The 22,795-nt window shown below is 46.7% G+C and overlaps 1 protein-coding gene across 8 annotated transcripts in view; it reads right to left on the bottom strand.

Annotated features, from left to right (window-relative positions):
- The window catches only part of SFMBT2 (Scm like with four mbt domains 2), a 230,042-nt gene that overhangs the window by 109,419 nt on the left and 97,828 nt on the right, over positions 1–22,795 (bottom strand). For 6 of the 8 annotated variants that reach the window (XM_086715006.1, XM_086715007.1, XM_086715005.1 and 3 more), the window contains exons 5-7: positions 11,431–11,519; positions 9,506–9,752; positions 879–976 (exon numbers count right to left, since the gene is read on the bottom strand). In XM_086715006.1, the coding sequence (XP_086571132.1) occupies positions 879–976; positions 9,506–9,752; positions 11,431–11,519 (434 nt within the window). The remainder of the gene's footprint in view (positions 1–878; positions 977–9,505; positions 9,753–11,430; positions 11,520–22,795) is intronic. The other 2 variants (XM_086715010.1, XM_086715009.1) reach the window with 2 other exon arrangements.

The raw sequence follows: 22,795 nt of genomic DNA, 5'->3' as shown, positions 1-22,795 counted from the left end.
TTAAAACCGGTGTTACAAACCAGGAAAAGCGCGGCTCGAGAAGGCACGTGATCTGCTGTGACGGGTTAAAATCCTGAGCCACGACTTGGGCGTACATAAAATTCAGGAAGCCAATGCCCGCGCCCAGGCCCTAAACTCCTCCTGCCCCTGGCACCTAAACGCCTTCCTCATGTCATTCCCCACACGGGACGTGAAAGGTACTGCAGACAGGTGTCCCCTCGGGACCAGGAAGCCAGTTTCTGCCAGCCGGCTGTGACCACGTTTAGAACCGCCCAAGACTCAGGGTCCGCGTAAAAACAGCCGTTGGAGGCCCTCCTCTGGCCCGGATGGGTCATCCCTGCCCACGGCTTCATATTAAGTGGTGGGCATGATTTCAAAGCGTTAAGAACCCGGCGATCCTTTCCCGCTTATGATGCCATTCCCCTTCCGTTAGCACCTACAAGGCCTCGCGCCCAGCAGGTATTCGCACAAATTTCTTGGGCCATCCAGAAAACCGAACCACCAAGAGGCGCATCACTGTCGATTCGTTTTACCCAACAAATACCCAACGAGGCCTGCTACGTCTTCTTCAGTCCCTTTGGTAAAGGGCGAAGGAGGGCAAAAGAGGTGACGTGACTCTATACCAGCCCATTATGGAGAAAAACAGTAAAGCCACGGCAGTTCCACGAGTGTTTCGTAAGACGAGAATTTGTGAGGATTACAAAGCGTGGTCAAAGCACACAGATAAACACTTGGAACGTCGCGAATGCGGAGCGGCCGAGCTTTTCGAAACTAGCTTTTGCAACCGTGGGGAGCGCTTCGACGTTAAGGAACCTTTCACTCCAGAACTCGCACGGTCTGAGAAAGAATAAACAAGTCGCTACGAACCGACATCTTACCTTAAACACTTCCATCGGCAGAGGAAACTTTGTGGCGTCAATAAGGGATTTTTCCAGAGAACACTTCCACTCAGAGGCCATCTTCAAAGGATAGATTTCTGTATCAACAGCAAACCACAGAAGCGTGTAAGGACTCACATATTCTACTGGGTGGTTCTTCCTGGAATTTTACTTTCCAGGTTTTCAGAGTCACTGGCACACTCAGCGACCGTGAGCACTCACACCCTGCCCCCATAAAAGGCCACCTGCTGAGGGGACTTTCTGACGTTCAACAGCAACTTGAGCCGCTGCGATCAGACATGAAGAATAAACTTAATAGGGCCCTTCAGGGGACACTGGCGTGCATTCTGGCGGGCATTCTATAAGTGATTTAATGGCATAAATCACCCCAGCACCATCTTCAATCACCTGCTGCCCCAAATTCCATGTAAACACCTGGGAAGTCACATCCGCTGATGAAGAACTTAGGACCCGATAAATTTCTAAACTAGACACGACGCTCATCTGGCATTTTCGGTTATTATGGCCCATTTTTCACTAAACCTCTAAGCCCACATCTGCTAAAAATAGCCCACGTGAGCCAGGAAATTATTAAAAGGTGAATTAAAATTTACCAACCAAGTTTAATATTTACACTTGAAATGTTGCTAACACACCCCACGTGGCCCATATTCCACCACCCCCCCCCCGCCCCAGGGGGTGGGGGTGGGGGACAGAGGGATTGACGAATGGAGGTGACTCTGGCTGAATGCAAAACTGAAAGAGAAAAAAAAATGTGTTGAGCCCTGTTTCCACCGATTGCTGAAACTGCAGGGGAATTTTATGATCTGATCTCCACGGATTTAAGACCTTATCAAAATAGGATTTGCAGAAGCACTCACTTGAAGGAGATATGTTTATACCTTCCCTATATCAACCCAGGCTACTCCAGACAGACCGTTAGGACATGAATATGAATTTAAGCACAGTTAAAAGGCAACATTAAACCTTTGGGGCTATATTTTTAATTTCTTGCATGTCTGCTTTTCAGCATGCAGCCATATATTTTGACACCCACAGCTTCTGAACTCACCTTGAGCCTGAGTGCCTGTGTTTTAGCAGTTTATCGAGTCTTTTCAGGCTACCAGAATTACGAGAGGAGAAAGATGCTGCCGGAAGGAGTCAAGTTATCAAGGTTCAGCCCACTGTCATTCACTGTCCATTACGCAAAGTCACGTCAAGGGTTATGAGTGACCAGACAGGCTCTGCTGTGCACACTGTATAATCCTCCTTAACATTTTATTTATACTCTTCTACCTCTAGGGAATCTTTTTTCCCCAGTTTGGCATTTCTACATCGGAACACAAAAAGAAAGTGATTCTCCTTCACAGTATCTGACATACTCGGGCGGACACAGTGGGGCCCCAGAAAATGAACCAACGGTCCCTCCACCGTGCACAGGTGAGGAGGGGGGCACAGGGTCCCACAAAGGACAAAGAAATCGCTGGTCACAGGGTCCCACAAAGGAGGAAGAGGGACCGGTTCACAGCCTTATAAACTGCCCCATGAGGAGAAGGACTCCCTGAAACGCACCAATGGTTCAGCTCAGGGGCACTGCATTAAAACCTCGGTGAGAGGGAGACAATTGCTCCAGGAAGCAAAGGCTGAGGACACCAAGTGCAGCAGGTCAAGAGCCTCAGGAGGGAAAGAACACACAGGAGCCCAGATTTCCTGAGCAGACAGGAACAAATTCACTGTCCCAGGGATCTGGATGCTGGTCAATAGGGAGTTCAACCTTGGCACGGTAGGTAAAAGAGAGCCAAGGTCACGAAAAAGGACGGTGCTGGTCAAAGACAAGATACAAAGGGTGAGAAAAGGCAAGAGAAGGTCCCCTGTGCTGGTGCCTGAACCCCTGCAGTCTGCAACTGAGGCATCTGGGGGCTGGGGAGCCCCAGAGATAGAGAAGAGGGGAAGAGAACAGTGGTTCATGAAAACTATGCAAGACCAGAGCAAAAGCCCCACCTGGCCAGGGCTGGATCCAGACCACCAGAACAGAGCACGGTGATGTGCAGACCCCAGCAGGGATGCTCACAGCCCTTCCCGGCCCCGGCAGGTGTCCCCACACGCTGGCGGGGCACCACTCTGCCCACCACGCCATCTCAGAAGGTGTCCCCCCAAAAAGTCATGTTGAAATCCTTCCCCAAAAGTGATGGTTAGGAGGTGGGGCCTTTGGGAGGTCACAAGGGGGAGAGCCCCCACGAACGGGATTAGTGCCCTTATAAAAAGAGACCCCCAGAGAGCCTCTTCGCCCCTCCCACCATGTGAGGATGCTGAAGGACGGCTGCCCGTGACCCAGGAAGCGGACACCAAATCTGTGGGTGCCCTGATCTCGGACCTGCAGCCTCCAGAACTGGGAGAAATAATAAATGCCCAGTCTGTGGTATTTATTCTCCTAGAACAGCCTGGATGGACTAAGAAACCCAGGCTCCATGCGATTTTTGTCTCTGTCCTACAACCTTAAGATCCTTTGTCTTCTTTCTGAGGATATTATGATGTGGAATTTAACCCCATGGCAAGGTACACTTCTCTTAGAAGGTGAAAATCAAATGTGGTTTTTTTCAGAATGCTCAACCGCCTGCAAAAGCTAAACACCTCACGGTTCCAATAAACAGAGAACAATATTCCGTGTGTGTGTTTCATTAGGACAGAGAGGCGCTTGGTTACACCAGCAAGTTTATGGACGATAAATAGCGCCATTAAAAGAACATAAGCCATTTTCTTAAAATGATTGTGTTGCAGGTAATTTAATAGAGTGTATCATGTCGATTTCTGTTTGCGGGGAAGTAATAAGCAATTAAAATCTGGCCTGACCCATCTTTAACTAGAAGCCCAAGTGGAAATGAGGCGCTCGCCCTCGGAACATTTGGCCGGCTCTTGCGAGGCGAGGGCTAGAGAAAACAGGAGGGGAGCAGAGGACCACGAGCTCGCAGCCTCCGACTGAAGGAAAGCCTGGAGGGGTGACCCCCCCTTTTCATGCACCCTGCAACGACCACCCCTTCCTGTCTCACCAGTGAGCAAAGACTGGTCTATGCTTGCTTCCAGACACTGGGAAGCTGCAGACGGAATGTTGGCATCTCCCCAAAATTAACACGCTGAAGTTCTAACCCCCAATGGGATGGTGTTTGGAGATGGGGCCTTCAGGAGGTAATCAGGGTTCGATGCGGTCATGAAGGTAGGGTCCTCATGACGGGAGGAGCACCGAGCTCTCTGTCTCTCTCTCTTTCCACGTGCACATAAAGAAGAGGGTATCCACAGAGGAGGAAGTGGGCTGTCCCCAGAACTCAACCCTACCAACACCCGCATCTCGGACTCACATCCTCCAACACCACGAGAAAATCATCTGTGTCATTTAAGCCCTCCGCGCGTTTTGTGTGGCCGCCTGGGCTAACTAATACGGAAAGCGACAACCATCTTTGGACGGGGAAATAGTTCAGAAATTTCCAGACTCAGGAAGACAAAGAAAAAAAATGGCTGCCATAAAGGTGGTGAAGGCAAAAAAAAAATACGGAAAAACATCGAGAGACAGAGATGCAAAAGGCCTCAGAAGGTTTCCTGTCCTTAGTTTCCGCAACAACACGTTAAGACTCTACCTCGCTCTCCGAACATCCAGAAACACGAGAGCGGGGGGCCTCTAAGAGACCACTGACCTCAACAACCTTCTCAAATTTCCTAGAAACCCGAATAGAACCACACGACTCTGATCGCAGAACGAGTATGTCGAAAACGCCCACCACTTGCGGTATCTTGTCAACGCTCCACAGCACGGCAAATGTACAATGACCCCCATTTTGCAGAGGAGGAAAGTAGAGGGGCTGCCCAGGGCTCTGTAGCGAGGGACAGAAGTGCAAGAAGAAGCTGGAACTCAGACCCTGGCTCCAAGTCCACGTTCTTCCAGCTCCGCCCGCTTCTTCGAGCTGGAGCCACACGTGAACTCTTCTAGAGGAACGAACATCACCGTGAACCCCACAGAGCCGTATTCCTGCCCACGGAGTGGGTCCTGGAGCCAGGCCGGGTGCTCAACAACAGATCCCAGCAACAGACAGCATCTCCCTCATCAGGGAAATACAAATCAAAACCACACTCAGATACCACCTCACGCCAGTCAGAGCGGCCAAAATGAACAAATCAGGAGACTATAGATGCTGCTGAGGATGTGGAGAAACGGGAACCCTCTCGCATTATTGGTGGGAATGCAAACTGGTGCGGCCGCTCTGGAAAGCAGTGTGGAGGTTCCTCAAAAAATTAAAAATAGACCTACCCTATGACCCAGCAGTAGCACTGCTAGGAATTTACCCAAGGGATACAGGAGTGCTGATGCCTAGGGGCACTTGTACCCCAATGTTCATAGCAGCACTCTCAACAATAGCCAAATTATGGAAAGAGCCTAAATGTCCATCAACTGATGAATGGATAAAGAAATTGTGGTTTATATACACAATGGAGTACTACGTGGCAATGAGAAAGAATGAAATCTGGCCCTTTGTAGCAACGTGGATGGAACTGCAGAGCGTGATACTAAGTGAAATAAGCCATACAGAGAGACAGATACCATAAGTTTTCACTCTTATGTGGATCTTGAGAAACTTAACAGAAACCCATGGGGGAGGGGAAGGAAAAAAAAAAAAAGATGTTAGAGTGGGAAAGAGCCAAAGCATAAGAGACTCTTCAAAACTGAGAACAAACTGAGGGTTGATGGGGGGTGGGAGGGAGGAGAGGGTGGGTGATGGGTATTGAGGAGGGCACCTTTTGGGATGAGCACTGGGTGTTGTATGGAAACCAACTTGACAATAAATTTCAAACAACAACAACAACAACAACAACAAAGAGCATCTCTGCTTGATCCAACCCTGTTTTCAAACACTCCCCTTACTCATCAGGGGCAAAAAGGCTAGCACAGCTCTTGCCATTCTGGGGGAGGTCTCCCCCTCCAGATTGGCGTCCGCAGCCCCAATAATTATTTGGCTCTTAAAAGCTGGACTTGGCTGGTTCCCTCCCTCCCTAGAGACATCCCCAGCTTTTTATTCAGTCAGTTCACCAGACAAATATTCACTGAGCACCCACGAAGCGCCAGGCACCGGGGACGCAGCACAGAATCAGACACAGATGTTCGGTTAGAGGGGTACGGAGATGCCCTCACGACGGGACCGTCTGAACGAAGCGAGGGGACGGTCAATGCCGCATCTGGAAGAACGGCCCCCCGAGGACAGGACGTGCCTTGCAAGCCTGTGGAACACAGAGGAAGCGGAGGTGCAGGGAGAGCACTCAGAGCGCAGGGCTCCAGGGCCGCGTGGCTGGAGAAGGAGCTGGGGTCTGATCGCAGGCTGCCTTCCGTTCAGCACAGAAGGGAAGCCGCTACCGGCAGGATTTCCGGTCCTCTCCCGATAAAGCCTGAACCGCTAAGGACTTCAGGAAGTGGCTGCCCTCTTCCTCGACCCCCTGGCGTTTCATCATTTTCCGCTCCCTCACCCAGTCTTCACCGAAGCTGGATTCAACCTCCTCCGTCAGCACCCACGTGCCCCCCCGGACCGCCCTGGGTGTGACACGGGGGGGGGGGGGGCTTCTTCGAACCCTCTTTCTGTCCTCCCCCGACCTGTCTTCTCCAGTTTGAGCCAGAGACGGGAAGACACAGGGAATGTAGCTTTCTCTCTGCTAGACGGTCTACGAGCAGCCCCCTTTCCTAGCGTTTTTGAAAACTATCCAGCCACTTTCTACTGCTCCTTACTTCTGCCTTGATTTGTACCGAACGGTTGAGAAATCTCAGGCCCTTTAACAAGTAAAAAAAGTAAAGCTGAAGGATGGGCCACGCTTCGTGTTGGCGAAGGTGGCAGTTAGTGGGGACACAGCAAGGCAGGCGTGGAGGGGTGGGTCTGCAGGGCTTACTCTCAGGTGCACCCTGAGCCATCTCTCCTCTCCCCTCCGCCCCACACCTCCAAAGCCCCTTCTTATTGAACAGTCAACACTTTTCGTCTAGCTAAGGGTGTCTGGCGATAAGAACAATAGCTAATATTTTTATGCAAGCCGGAAATTTTCTTCCCACCTATATTTCCCTTAAGAGAAGAGCACTACCGTGTAAGTTTCAAGTCCCTCTGGGTCTCGAAATTGATTTACACAGGCCCAAAGTACTGGGTTCTGTTCGCGTGTGTAAGACACGGGTACCCTACATTTACAGCAGCATGATCCACGACGGCCAAAGGACAGAGGCAGCCCAAGGGTCCATCAATAGGTGAACGGATAAAGAAGACGTGGTTTCTATATGCAATGGAGTCTTACTCAGCCGTAAAAAAGGATGAGACCTTGACATTTGCAACAACATGGATGGAGCTGGGCAGTATTATCCTCAGTGACATAAGCCAGTCAGAGAAAGGCAAACACCATACGATCTCACTCATGTGTGGGATTTAAGAAACAAAACAAATGAGCGGGGGGTGGGGGGGAAAGGGAGAAGCGGGGAAAGCCAAGAAACAGACTCTTAACTATAGAGAGCACAGCGCTGGTCACCAGAGGGGAGGCGGGTGGGGGATGGGGGAACTAGGCGATGGGGATCAAGGACACACTTGTGATGAGCACTGGGTGATGGAGGAAATGGATGGATCACGAAACTGTGCACCTGAAACTAATATTACGCTGTTTGCTAACTAACTGGAATTTAAGTAAACACTTAAGAAAATAAAATAAAACTCAGCTACTATAATCGCCACCTCGCGTGTTGTTCTGCTGCATGAGGCAAGGGAACCCAGCTTTCATCTTGCATGAAGAACCTCATCTGAACAACTAAAAGCCACACTTGAGTGTCCTTTTGCCTTTTATTTTCCTCTCCCCATACAAAACCTCTCTTGCCAACAATTTAAATGTTGAGAAAATAAACTTCTTCACGACGAAGGCCTCCTCCAAATTCTTTAAGGACACTCACGAACTCTTCAGTGGAATGGACAATTCGTGTCCAGAAATTCACTAAGACCGGTAAACACAATTTATTCTTGTCTTATAAAGACATTAAATTATCGAAAAGAGACAGAAAGAGAGAGAGAGAGAGAGCTCTCCTGTGCAAGTATCTCCTAAGTTTCTATGGTGACACTTTCCATTATTCTTGCTTTGGAGTATGAGTCCCCAGACTTCACAGCAAAGAACACTGCACAGAACCTAAGAGGCAAGTAATAATCCTTTGCTATAAATGTTCACACTGGCAAATATAGGGATCTCCTAAAATTTATAAAGCAATTAGATACTAAGCTAAGATTTATACACCCGACTTCCCACACAAAGTAAATTTCTCCTGCCAGGTTATGAATCCCAAGGCAAATGTGAGCTTAGATCTTTTCTCAACACTGACAGGCCCTTTGTTTGTCATCAGAGTCCAAAATTACTCAGGGTATAAATGGATTTCCTGGCTGCTTCTCAAAATGTTGACAACAATAATACTAATAAAATACCATGTTATGGGTCTATATGCCTGTTAAACTCAACATAAATGCAAATACATGACATACAGAACCAGGAACTTTTTTTTTTTTTTTTTTCAATTAAAGCCCTTGAGTGACAGAAGGGAGGAATGTTAACTCCTTCGCTTCACGGACTCAAGACGGGCACCGGCACCTAATATGGCAGGAAAAAAGATCTCCGGCAATTTTAATAAAATACTTGGCTCTCTGCTTCCAGTATATCTGGTGAAACGGACCAGGATGAAAAACAGAAATTTCTGGAAGACAGTAATATTTCTATCTTGTCATCTTTAATTCCCTATCCAACATTTTTTTGTTCTGAGGATACCCATTAAAAAAACTGGTAAGGCCAGTATGGGCAGCAGGGGGAACGGGAAGAAATGGGGGGCAAGGGGCCATCGCCCTTCAAACTAGATGACCTTGGACAAGTAGCTTACTCTCAGTCTCAAATTTTCTCTGCTGGAAAAGGAAATATTCACACCAAACATGCAGCACTTTTTTGCAATCAAAACAAATACCACACCAGATGTAAAATCACCTGGCACACAGTGAACGTTCAAGAATGGTCAGTTTGTGAACAGTGAGATTCTCGCCCGGTGAGGTACGTATGGAAGCATAATGCACTATTTTGTCCCAGTAAGTCTGCGTAAAGTCATTTGACGGTGCTTTTGAAGCGAATTAATATCCCTGATGTGCCAGGAAAAAACGTATGACGATTTTCTCTTTGCCATTTCCAGGTCAGGACAGATTATATAAACAAGCATTTGGTTTGGATATTCGGATGGATGGATGGATGGATGGATGAAGGATGGGTGGACAGACAGAGATTTTGGAACTTACTTCCAAGACCGTCAAAATTCCTAAAGAAAAAGGGAGAATATGACCAAGCCCCAGTCCACTGGGCCTTTCATTTGCGAACCAGGGATTCCAAAGGAACTAGATTAAACTTCACCGCAGCCTCCGCTGCTTTCCCCTCGTAAAGTATTATTACCTGAGGCCTTGAGTTCTGTTTTCTACAGAAAGTATTCTTAAGTTAAAAGGCTCAAGATGCACGTCCACGGACCTGAACAAAGCCTCCAGAGGCGTATCCGGGAAAATACCACACGTTTTTCCCAAGTACTTCCCAGCAGCCTTAGCCTCGGCCCTTACCTGAAGGTGGGTCCATTCTGTACTTATTCTCTTGACACCAACCAACTGGTCGAAGTCTGTAATCCAAGTAAAACAACCACTGGTCATAGGATTCAGTGTCCTCCAATCCCACATAGCGAAGGCGTAATCTTCCTCCAACATTTTCAATCACACTAACTATCCAGTACTGAAAAGGGTTGTGAGAGTCCTGAAGTTCTATTAAGGAATCAACTGTAATGAGGTCTATAGGGCCTTTCCCTCGCAGAGGCTGTTTAAACAGAAGCAAAACTCCTTATTTTAAACTTTATGTTGAGGTTCTCATGGAAACAGATGACAGCAGAAGATAATATTTTCTCACACCATCATCCAAGCTATTGGCAGACAGTCTGGCGTTTCCCTCCTCCCCCCTCCTTTCCGCGCCCACGGCCCCGCCCCTGCCCGCTTCCCCCCGCCACACACACTTGCACATTTCACCCAGCCCTCTGCCCGACGACACTCGCAAGTAAACAGAACATAACAGTTTGCGCTCTCGTTCTCACCAAACAAATCACCCTTCCCGGATAAAACCGGGTTTGCTCGAAATAAGCATGCTTTTAAGGAGAGTTGCACCCAATTTGCCTCGAGCTGGAAAACATGTGGTAGCGAAATGTCTACTTTTCCCATAGACAGATGTATCTGCTATGGGGCTATCACTTCGTACTGTGACCCAACAGACATTTATCTTAAACTGGCTACCACTCTAAGGATTAAGACTCTCTCATACTTGTGTGAAGAGGTGTAGATGGCATGTTTTTTCCACGTTTAATGATCGGCTACATTCGACAATTAACGTGAAGTTATTTCTACACCTGACCCGACAGTTAGTTTAGAGACGATATATAATTACGGCCCCGTATAAGCAACCCTCTCAGCGTAAGTTAAGACGTGAAAAGGGTGTTTGTTCAGTCAGCCGTGAGGGCAAATACATTTAAAAAAAAAAAAAAAAGAATGAACAGAGAAAGACAATTTGTCCTTCTGAAAGGGTGAAGAACCATCATTTTGATTTGTTAACCAAACAATTGAATTAAGAGCCATTAAGATAAGCAAATACATTAGGCAAAATCTTCACAAAACAACACCGGATAACTATATATCACACAGCAGTGCTCCAAAAGTCAATGTCATTGATGAGAAGAGGGAAATTTACGGTTAACGTTAAGAGAATAATGAGTGTCAAAATCCACACCGTATTCCTTGTTATTTACTATGTGTTTCCCCGTTTGGGGCGGGGGGGAGGCATTTTTCAAACAGATTTGGTAACTCAGTAATTATTTTTGACAGTGCACTGTTCCTCCTATTACATATGGTAAATATTTAAATGCTTTATCACGAAATTATTGTTAAATGAACCATCAAGGTTCCAGATTAAACTATTTTTTTCCTCAGTACCTTAAAAATACCTTAACCGCACTGAAATATGATTAGCCAATTCTCCCCTTGTTTTCATAAGGGGAAGCTAATTCAATTATTTTGTAACACCTGTGTGTTATCATCATGAGGGTATACATCCAAGAACGGAGTAGTCAATGGAACCGCTTATCGGTATACCCCAAGACTACACCAGAGCACGTATATTTAGTGGTCACCTCCATAAGCTCAGTTATTCCACGGGACTTTATATTCACTAATATAGGATGGAGACTTAAATGTACAGGAGAGTGGAAAGACATCCTAACGTTATTATTGAAAGACGTGAGGCAAATTTTCCACTTATTGACTGGAACACAGGTGAAGTGTCTTGAGTGCCGTAAGATTAACCAAAGCAACTCATGAAACAAACAGGAAGTGAGGCCATTTGGGTGGAGACATCCGCACATACACATGCACCTGCCGAAGGATATATGCAAAGACGCTCATGTAACTGTCATGCTTCAGACACAGAATAGCTGAATAACAACAATACATACACCTTCCAGGAGGCTGGCGGGGGCCGTCCGGGAACCAGTCAAATCACGAATGAGGAATTCTGTCCAGTCCGTGTACTTCTCTTTGATTGCTGGCAAGACAAAAGAAGAAAAAAACAACAACAACAACACTTCAACACAGCAGGGGAGTGTCCGAGAAGTGTAACATCGCAGCACTTCCCAGGACACGCGTGTGGTTTTCGATACTTTTCTTAATCTTAAGCACCAGGCTTCAGTTCTAAAAGGAAGACAAGAAATCTGTCATCAGCGGGTGACTTCATGCCTCCGGTGGGCCTCGATTTTGCTGGGTATCCAGGGGGCTGAAGAATACGGGGCCCTGTTGTCTTAGCATCTATTCAGAAACTTCCGTGGGCAAAAAGAAGATACTGTCAAGCACAAAACTGGGGAGGTTCCAAGAAGAAAGGGACCCGTGAGGGGCAGAAGACTCAGGTGGAAAATCAGCCACAGGCTCTGAAGGACAGGAAAGGTGTTACAGGTGGAGAAGAGGAAGAAGGGATTTTTGGACTGAGAGAAGGAGCTGAGGGGAGGCACAGGGAGGGAGACGTGGAGGAGGAGGCAGCGTCCAGTCCGAGGGGGGGGGAACGGTGACACACGCCACGCGGCCGCCCAGAAAGCCAGCATGAACACTGAATAAACGGGAAGTTGCTGTATAAACTGAATCTGAAAACAGCATAAAGGCTCGGATGGAAACAGAAGAGGCGAATGGCAGAGAAACCCAAGAGGAAGCTAGTGCAGGTCTCTAAGTACCAAAGTGACGGCGCCCCAAGCAGCGGGGACCACACCCAGGACAAGGAAGGACTTGGCCGAGACATCTCTGAACAAAGGAATAGCAGACGCGGAAGTCAACAATCAACAAGCGCTTAGAACCCAAGACTTGAGGAACACGGCATTCCTGGCCTAGCTCCCAAATCGTAGATGTCCAAAGGCTTCGCCAGGTTACGTCCACACCCAGGAGAGGCCCTGGACCTTCCCCGGGGCATCACAGGATTCACAACGCCAGGAACAGAGGGCAGCGAGCCTCAGATCCCCATCCGGCCACTCTGTGGATCCCACGGAGAGCCAGCCGGCCCTGGAGCCTGGCCGAGGATACATTCGCTACTTAGCTTTCGTGAGTTGCTTGTGCTCTGCAAAGGCATGAGACAACCATTTCTTGCTCAAGGGGCGCCTGGGTGGCTCAGTGGGTTGAGTGTCCGCCTTCGGCTCAGGTCATGATCTCCACGGTCTGTGAGTTCGAGCCCCGCGTCGGGCTCTGTGCGGACAGCTTAGAGCCTGGAGCCTGCTTCACATTCTCTGTCTCCCTCTCTTTCTCTCTCCACCCCTCCCCTGCTCACACGCTGTCTCTCTCTCCCGCAAAAATAAATACACGTTAAAAAAAAAAGTGCAACAATCATTTTTCAATGCTATACCCATTTCTAACTTAGCCCCTTGCTATATACAAAATGGGTTGTGTCCCCCCAAATTCATATTGAATCCCAACACCCAAGATGACTGCGTTAGAAGGTAGGACCCTCAGGAGGTAACTGGGTTTAGAATAGGATTAGTGCCCTTATAAATGAGAACGCAGAGAGTTTCCTGGGCCCTCCCACCACGTGAAATTACTACAAAAGACACCAACTATGAACCAAGAAGTAGAATCTGTTGCTGGCTTATCTGGATCTTCCAGCATCCAGAACTGTGAGAAATACATTTCTGTTGTCTATAAGCCACCCACTGTGTGGTATTTTTGTTACAGCAGCCTGCATGGATGGAGACAGCCCTCCTACACGCCTGAAGTTACTGACAAGACCAATGAGCAGTGGCGTACGAGACAAATGGATTAAAAATTGTATTCACCTTATGCTTTACAAAGCCCTTTAACTTACTCTGTATCTTTCGATCATCATAACAAGGCTCTGAGGAGGATGTTCTTAAACTAACTTTTTCCCAAGTTCACAGAAAAAACAAACATCAGAGTCAACCTCAAACTCAAGCACGCAGATGCCGATCTTACTAGGAATCTTTCTGTGAGACTCTGTGATGCTCAACGCTTGTGCACAGGGATAGGTCAGTACTCTAAGTTGCAGGCATGATGAGAGATAATACGCAAATGACTGTCTAAACAAAAGTTTCGAGATCAAGACAATATACAAACGCACGCCGTCAAGATGTATTTCGTATTTCCTTACAAAAGAAGAACAAGCAGTGTAGTTGAGTGAAAAATGGTCCTGTACTTGACAGAATTTATGTCCGTATCCACTACGAGAAGAAAGTGCAGTTTTTCATGTAAGGGTTGATTCTGACTTCCACACAATCAAAGTTAACATTTCAGTTAAAATGTTTTAAATATGCCATCACTCTATGAAGACATCATAAGAGGCTGAAATTTAAGGGGGCTGAGTCATCACAAGAGAACACTAGGGAAGGCTCTGAAATTTACGCCTTGTGAACCGTCTACTCCAGAAGCCCTACGACTAGCCATTAATGTTTCTACACGAGGCTCCGAAGCAATCTTTTATGCGCCACGGAACATCCGGACAAATTACTCTCCGTGAAAAATGTATCTTAGCTGTAAAGATACGCCGACAATTTTTTATTAAAAAGCAGTAAGGAAACAGTTCTCAGGAATACCGTTACTTTTCAAAGAAAACCTGTTTCGGTCAACATTTAGTTCTCCAAATTCTAAATGCTCCAATGGAAAATCTATTCCAGAAAATACTGCCATATATAAAAACACTATGCATACCCGGCTACGATTCTCAGTCAATAGATTTATTTTAAGTCATCTTCAAGTCCGTTAAATTCTAGTACAATAAAAATGGCCCAGAAATTCGTTAGAATTCATTGCAATAGAAATTGATCTGTATTTTCCTATGTGTCCATGTAAGTTTCTAATTAGAAATTTTAAGACTGTAAAAGACTTGCATATTTTCATTTCCTACAGAACATCTGTCTGCAAAGACTCAAAATCAACTAGCATGGACGTAAGAACAATCTTTCTCAAACGGAATAACGAATTTCTGGCCCCACGGTCATTACCTTTTCCTTCAGATGCTCTACACCTTCAAGTTCACAAAACCTACAACCTGCCCCACACCCAGTGACATCAAATGTGGACTCTACAGAGAGAAAGAAATTATTAGTAAAGTAAGTGGATCAAAGTCTGTCCACAACACTGGAATCATTTCCCCACGTTTTTTAACTTACACAGACACACTCCTAAAAGTTCATAAGAAGACGCTTTATTCATAAGAAGACTAAAATCAGGATCTTTTGACAACCTTCTCATGAACGTGTATTCAAGATTCTATTCAGTTTTAATATTACCTAAACTTAGTATATATAAAACATATATATGTATATATATATACGTGTGCGTATATACACACACATATATATTACCCAACACTGCTTTTTTAAAAATCCAAGTTACACCTCATGTTAACACCTCACTCTGGGGAGGAACCCACATCTCACTGAAGGAAACAACCATGAACATGAGTTTCAGAAAAAGAAAACACGTGCGCACACGCACACGGACATCTTTTGTGAAGACATTTAGAGACCGCCCCAGATCCCAAAATGGGCGAGTTCCAAATAGGGACATCTGGCCAGCTCAGTCGGTAGAGCATATGACTCTTGATCTCTGGGTCGTGAGTTCAAGCCCCACATGGGGTGTAGAGACTACGTTTTAAAAAAAAAAAAAAAGGTGCCAAATAAAAGGCAGAAGATCACCATCATTTTTTTTCCCAGGATTTGGGAAAACACCACACGTGTTGGACTCCCAGGCCCATCAAGCACATGTAAGCAGAGAGAATTCAATGATCCATGACTCCTCGAGGAAGCTGCCTGTTGTGGACACTGGCTTGTGGGTACAAGCTGCCCATTCAGGCAGATGCTGCGCACTGAGACCCAGGCTGAAGTCAGATGGACACGCCTCACCTTTCCATCCGTGTCACCAGCTTCAACACACAGGTCCACTGAGAAGCAGACCGGCTACCGTCCTACCTTTCCGCTCCCCGGAAAGATGAGAATAACTACCAAGGAGCAGCAGGGCCGCATTCACTCAAATATACTCCTTTGTCTTAGGGTTTAAACACACACAGGCTTCTTTTGTTCTTTCTGGCAATTTTCTCAGTTCGCTTTTAACCAAAGCTTCTTTGGATTTCTTTCGTCGGCCATACTTATAATTTGCAATGGCTCTGTCCTGCCCTTTGAGCATTCCCTTCTTGCAGTGCTTTTCTTGTTTTTTGCCCTTTTCAAACCCTCTCGATACAGTAATGAGAGGATTTTCTCCTCCTGTATACCCTGCAACCTCTGATGCGGGGGTGTTCTGTTGTTTCCTTTTCTCCCTCCTTCTCTCTATCAGAGGTTCTCCTGGAGTGCCTGCTGGCCCCTGGTCACGCATCACCCTTACACCGTAGACCACACAAAACCCTGCAGGTGAGATTTTGTCCCGGAGCAGGGGCTTCTGACTCAGAGTGCGTGTTGCGTATCTCCCGTCGTTGAAGCAAACCCCCAAACTAGCCTCTCTGGTTCCCCCCAGACACTTCCGTCCGTTTCTCCAGAGATGAGCCTGGGGGACAGACACAGATTCTGGTCCTCGGATGTCCCACTAGGGTGGGGACGTAGAGCCTGGGAAGTGTTCTGACTGCAGGCACCCCATTACACCTGGTGAGTCCCAGCCGCACCCAGCGCTGCAGGGACTCCGAGGGCCCCCCGCCAAGGATGTCCAGGGTGTGGCAGCCCCCACCGAGTTTTGGCCATCACCAAGCCTTCATCACCTTTCGAGCTGCTAGGAACATTCTGAAATTTCTTTTCTGCACTGGTCTCTCTTCCAATCCTTTCTGTTGTGGGTTTATGCATTTTTTATTCCTTTACTATCATTTTAATGGGGTCTCTGGAGGAAGAAGAGAGAAATAAGGGTGTTCAATCCACAGAAACTCCAGGCTCACAACAGAACTGGGGCTTCACAATAAGATGTCAGGCGCCGCCTTGGACTTATCAGGAAACTGTTCTTTAACGCTGACTTCACTGAGGCAAGTAGGCAACAGCGGATCTTGAATTATGAATGGAAGTGCTTCTACTTACTATTAAGAGTAAAAGACTATAAAGTTCTTTCCCTTGGAGGTTTTTAAAGGAAAGAATCCACATTAATTTTGCATAAAGGGTTAAATTAAATTGTTCCCACAACCAGAAGAATAGATTAAAATGACTCCACAGGTCAACAGGATTGATCGGCTCCTACCGTGTTCAACGGACCACATTACACACAACTGGGCTTCGAACATGCGGATAAAAGGATTCCTGTCTTCAGAAATAAACACGACGTAGATGAAGACGTAACTCGTGAAAAATATCGAAACATTATCTTTACACACACACACACACACACACACACACACACACACACACACATTCTTTAGTACTCGCCATCTATGGGTAGGAGGAAAAGTTTCAATTCAACCTTCCAGGGCTCTTTCAGTTGTATAAATATAGTTGAACAATTACAAAATGGAATATCCTTATTTTTCTCTGAAGATCAGGATTTCACAAAGACATAATCTAAGACCTGTTGGAAGAAACCAACAAGAGAGTCGAAACAGAAACCACGAGTGGTACAAGGCTCAGAATATTCTACATAATTAAAACATGGAACATTTAGGCCATGATAATCATTAAAGCCTTGGTCAGTATTGGGGCGCCTGGATGACTCAGCCAGGTAAGCGTCTGACTTGGGCTCAGGTCATGACCTCACGATTCGTGGGTTCGGGCCCCGCGTCGGGCTCTGTGCTGACAGCTTCGAGCCTGGAGCCTGCTTCGGGTTCTGTGTCTCCCTCTCTCTCTCTCTCTCTCTGTCCTTCCCCACCTCGCACTCTCTCTCTCAAAAATAAACATTAAAAAAATATTAAAAAAAAAAAAAAAAAAAACCTTGGCCAGTATTTATGCAGACTCTTAACAAGAAAGGTCTTTGCTACTTAACATTCCACACGTTGCTCAGAATTTTCCTCAATATTGGGAATGAGAGCAGGAGCGCTCCTCTGTGCTGAAATTAGCTTATTACGGGGTCACATGTGACTTCACGGGAGCTACTCCACTGGGCGGCTGTAAGCATTTAATGAGAAAAAGCTTCCTTGCAGTTACGACTCTGGTGGCACAGTATCAGCCCTGGGGAAAAGGGAAGTATTCTTTGATAATGCTGTCCATCATTCCCTCTGTAATGCATTAAAATGTTTATATAACATACTATGTTTTCCTCTAGAAAAACGTATATGAAACATCTCAAAATGGTGGGGTTTTTGTTTTGTTTTGTTTTTTGAGCTAGACCGGGGGTGCAAATGGGGGAGGGGCAGAGGGAGAGAGGAGAGAGAGAGAAAGAGACAGAGAGAGAGAGAGAGAGAATATCCCATGTGTGGGGCCCAATCCCACAACCCTGGGATCATGACCTGAGCCAAAATCAAGAGTCGATGCTCCACTGACTGAGCCACACAGGCGCCCCTCCAAATGATGTTTTAATTATACATGAACAGATTTCTGGCAATCCAAATTTAACTTTTAATAAACCTGCACATCAGATCATGGATATAAAATGACAACCATGGGGGAAAAAAAAAGACACATGGTTGCTATTTTATTAATTTCAAACATTATCATTAGAATAAAATCTTTCTTCCAGAGCGTGATGATACTTTTTAGCCTTCTCATCCCTTAATTGCCTCTCCCCACGTTGGATATTAACGCTAATTCATGCTAACGATCGCATCTTCAAACACTGACAAAGTGGTACCGGAGAAGAGAATCAAAATCTGCCTTATGGAAAGTAATTCCTAATGTAAACCGTGACGGGAATCCGGTTCACTTTTAGCTTCTGCTCCTGCTTCCTCACATTATTATAAAACCGATCACCTGCTACCTAGGGGTAACATGCAATCGCTCTTAGTTACACTCTGCAGTCACAGCCTTAACACAATAGGATACGTCATGCGCGAAGACAGGCACTGGCTCAAGTTTGAGAACGAGACCAACAGTGAATAGGTTACACGATGCTTCCGTCATGAATGCCGACGCACAGCTACTTAATTTTTAGTGGACGCCACCGAGAGGGCGACCGATCCCGTGGTCTGCGGGTCGTCCACACCCAAACCAAACCTCTGCTCTCCGTGGCACGCACGAAGGCACACACACGCAAGAAGTCGAGCACGTGTGAGATAATCCTAACACCCAGAATTCCAGCCAGATCTCTTCCCGTCGACACTACAATCCGGCTGAAGCAACAGCTTTGCAACCTCACTTCCCTTGTAGTGACGTTACTCCTACGATTCACCCTGGTCACAGCTCCCTGGAAAATGAATGCATTCTAATCAGCTCTTATGGTATTTTATTCCCCTGTTTCAATGAGGCGAGGACTTCAGGACGTCTCGATGTGCAGCAATGCATTGTTGAGGGGATGGGGGGAACTGCACGATACTAGAGGACAGGCCGTGCCATCCAGGGCGGGGGCAGCAGGGAGCGCCTCGAACCGGCGACACGCAGAGGGAAGGGACGCTTGTCCGAAGGGGCCACCGCCACCGTCATGTTTGTTCTCCTTACTTAACAACCACCCACCTCCAATCCTGTCACCCACACCGTTCACCTACCCCACCGTCCCCACCCCTGCCTCCCTCTGACTCTCCATCTGTGCCCCTCCGAAACCAAAGACTCAGCTCTGCAGCATAAAGAAAACCACTGAGCCCAGCTGCTCCCTACAAGTTCTCGAATGACCCATCCCACAAAAACCGCCCTTGAACTCTAACCAGTCAATACCCTAATTCCTCTGCTCCCCTCCAAAACCAAACCTCAGCAAAGACCTGACTCTTCACTCACCATTCCATCCATTCAATTTCTGCCCCCACGACGACCAAGCCACCCACTGGACCGCACGGCTGACAACGTCCTCTCTTAAACAAAGTCCTCTCTGGGCTTCTAAGTCATCACTTGGATTTTGTTTTTCTTGCTTCCTTCTCCAGCCACGCCTTCTCAGTCCCCTTTCACTTCCAACGATTCAGGATTACTCAGAATCTGGTCCTGGGCTGGCTCGCTTTTCTTCTCACTCGGTGGTCCTTCCGTGGACAATTTTTATCCACCCGTGTGACTTCAATCACAGCCTTGCCCCAAACCGCCAAATTTATCTCTACAAACCACACCTCTTTTCTTTTTATTAGAGTTTATTTATTTTGAGAGAGAGAAAAAGCACGAGTAGGGGAGGGGCAGAGAGAGAGGGAGACGCAGAATCCAAAGCAGGCTCCAGGCTCCGAGCTGTCAGCACAGAGCCCAACATAGGGCTCAAACCCACGAACCGCGAGATCATGACCTGAACCGAAATCGAGTCGGACCCTTAACTGACTGAGCCACCCAGGCGCCCCCAGACCTCTTTTCTGAGCCTTAGAATCTCAGATTCCACTGCCTGCTTCACAGATTTCCATGGGTTTCTGGAAGGCATCTCATACCTGTCATCCATCAAATCAAGCTTTGATCTTTTAGAGAAATATATTGATTTGTAAGAGCTCTTTATTTATGTCAGATATTAATTCTTTGTTAGATACGGCAGAGCTTTTGACTTTGAATATTATGTTCAACATGAGCCTTTTAAAACAAGGCATGAGATCCTTTCATGCAGCCACTAAATCTTAGAGTAAATTTCAAACTCCCAAACCTGGCCCGATGTCCTGCCTGACTGGCTCTCTCTTCCCCTCGCTCTCCACATTGGTATCCTCTCAACTCTTCCCTTCTAGTGGCCTCATTACTGGCCTCAACACCCCCCTCTGTTGGTGCAAAAACGCCTTCCCCCTCATGTGTCCCCAGCAAACTCCTGCCCTCAACCATAACTCCCTCATGGGTCCTCCCTAACTTCCAGGATCAGCTGTCCTGCCTCCTGGAGTCCCAGAGCCTTTCCATTCACAGCCTGAACACAATGTACAATGACACGTCTGTACTCATGTGCCTAATGACAGTCCCTATCTGCCTGCCCACTCCATCCGCGCTCAACACACCCAGTAACAAACGCATACAGCAGGTGTTTCATAAAATCCGTCACGGGAAGTAAGGGCGGACAGATCCGATGGCTTCGGAAACCATGTCTGTTTTCCTAATCTTGTGCTGAAATACAACCTGTCGGATTCCGACGAAGAACCACCGTTTCCATGGATATTACACAGACCTTTAAATAAAATACGACTTAACGCCATAGCACGCCACAAGCGTGCATAAATGAGCTGCCGTTTCCTTCATTTGCCTGGCTTGCAACGGCTCACGTGTGATGTTAAGTAATCATTTTAGTTTTCAGTTGTGGCACATACAACCCAGAAAGCCAGAGATCCATCCTTTTAATTAAGCTGGCATCATAAACATCTGAGGAGGTAGGGCAGACATTCGGCATGTCTCTGGAGTTCTCCTTCTGAAGAAGCACACACTACAGCCCCATCAGGCAGCACTGAACCTGGTCATTCCAGGCAAAGGCATCACCCAGAAGTCAAAAACAGACAAGGTAGTGCGCATCCAGGCCTCAACTGCTTCCCTGAAGTTCCCAACAGCCTCCCAGCGCCACAGACAACCAAGATTTCCAAAGCAAAAGCCAGACAGATAAGAATCATTTATGACATTCTCAAGGTAGAACTCAAATGACTCCACACCGTATCTTTAAGAGCCTAGAAGGCAAAGACATTTCAAACGCAATCACTGTTCCCTGCTTAGAGACTTTTTATCCAATAAAACATGGAATTTCTCCGATTCTAGCACATTCTCTCCAATTCTTCTCTAGCTGCCAATATCTCACTCTACAGGCATTTCTGCGATCGCTTCAAACGCGTTCCTGCCTTTAAAGAATATTCCTCCAAAGAGTCACTTTTTTTTTTTTCTCTCCACTAAGAAAAAACTTCCTACGGGTCTTTTATTAGCTCATGCTGCAGAGAAAGTGTCGGGACTGAATTGACATATCACAAAGGGCCAGGGCTCCAAGTTCAATGGAATAAGACACTTTTTTGTTAAAGACTTTTTTCCACAGGTATCTCTCTCCCACACATACTTGACTTATTTCTTTCTGTAAAGTTACTTTCTTTGCTGCAGCAAAATAGCTTCCATTGAAAATTTTCCCAAAGCTTCCCTTAGGTGTAAGCTTTTAAAAGAAAGGGAAAAAAAACAAGCTTGCATAAAATTTACATTAACGTGCCCTCTGCATATATCTCATTACATGAGCCAGGGAATCTTTAGACGATTTGCACAATTGCTATCTGTAATGGTTTTATTTCACGTGTGAACGTGCCTGGGACACAAGTGCCCAGATACCTGGTCAAACATTAGCCTGGATTTTTCTGTGAGGATGATGTGGGATGAGATTTACACTGAAATCAATGGACTCTGAGTGAAACAGACTGCTCTCCCTCATGTGGGTGGGCTTCACCGAATCAGGTGAAGGTTTGAATACCACAAGAGACTGACCTCTCCAGAGCACGAAAGAATCATGATGAACCGAAAGAACTGAATAAAGAGATAGTTCATGTTCATGGATAGGAAGACTGGATATTGTCAAGATGTCAGTTCTTCTGGAGTTCCTGGGTGGCTCAGTCGGTTGAGCGTCCGACTTCAGTTCAGGGCATGATCTTGCAGTTCGTGAGTTCGAGCCCCGCGTTGGGCTCTGTGCTGACAGCTCAGAGCCTGGAGCCTGCTTTGGATTCTGTGTGTGTGTCTCTCTCTCTGACCCTACCCGACTTGTGTGCGTGTGCACATGTGCATCCTCTCTCTCCCTCTCTCTCTCTCTGTCTCTCTGTCTCTCTCTCTCTGTCTCTCTCTCTCAAAAATAAAGAGGTAAACATTAAAAAAAAAAAAGATGTGGGAAGCCTGGGTGGCTCAGTCAGTTGAGCATCCCACTTTGACTCAGGTCCTGATCTCACGGCTCAGTTCGTGAGTTCGAGCCCCGTGTCGGGCTGTGTGCTGACAGCTCAGAGCCTGGAACCTGCTTCAGAGTTTGTGTCTCCCTCTCTCTCTGCCCCTCCCCTGCTCAGGCTCTGTCTCTCTCTCAAAAAGTAAACATTAAATTTTTTTTTTTAAGAAAGATGTCAGTTCTTTCAAGATTGGCTCTACAGATCCCATACGACCCATATGTTGGACTGCTAGGAACATCTCTTAACCAAGACCCCAACAGTGAGGTCAGTTTCCTCATCCCAGACAGGCCTGTTACTACAGTTCCAATTTGACCAGTTACTATATCCCCTAAAACAAAGATTCTTAACCTGCGTCCATACAATTGAAAACACAACTGTTCCTTTCAAAGGAATCAACGTGGCATCTTTCCCCAACCCAGCAGATAGGAGACCCTGCAACTCTGATTACAAAACAG

The sequence above is a fragment of the Puma concolor genome, chromosome B4 (genome assembly GCF_028749965.1).
Source record: "Puma concolor isolate L17-30 chromosome B4, mPumCon1.1.hap2, whole genome shotgun sequence".
NCBI classification, from domain to species: domain Eukaryota; kingdom Metazoa; phylum Chordata; class Mammalia; order Carnivora; family Felidae; genus Puma; species Puma concolor.
The sequence above is the reverse complement of the archived record's forward strand: the minus strand, read 5'-3'. Positions and strand labels throughout refer to the sequence as shown.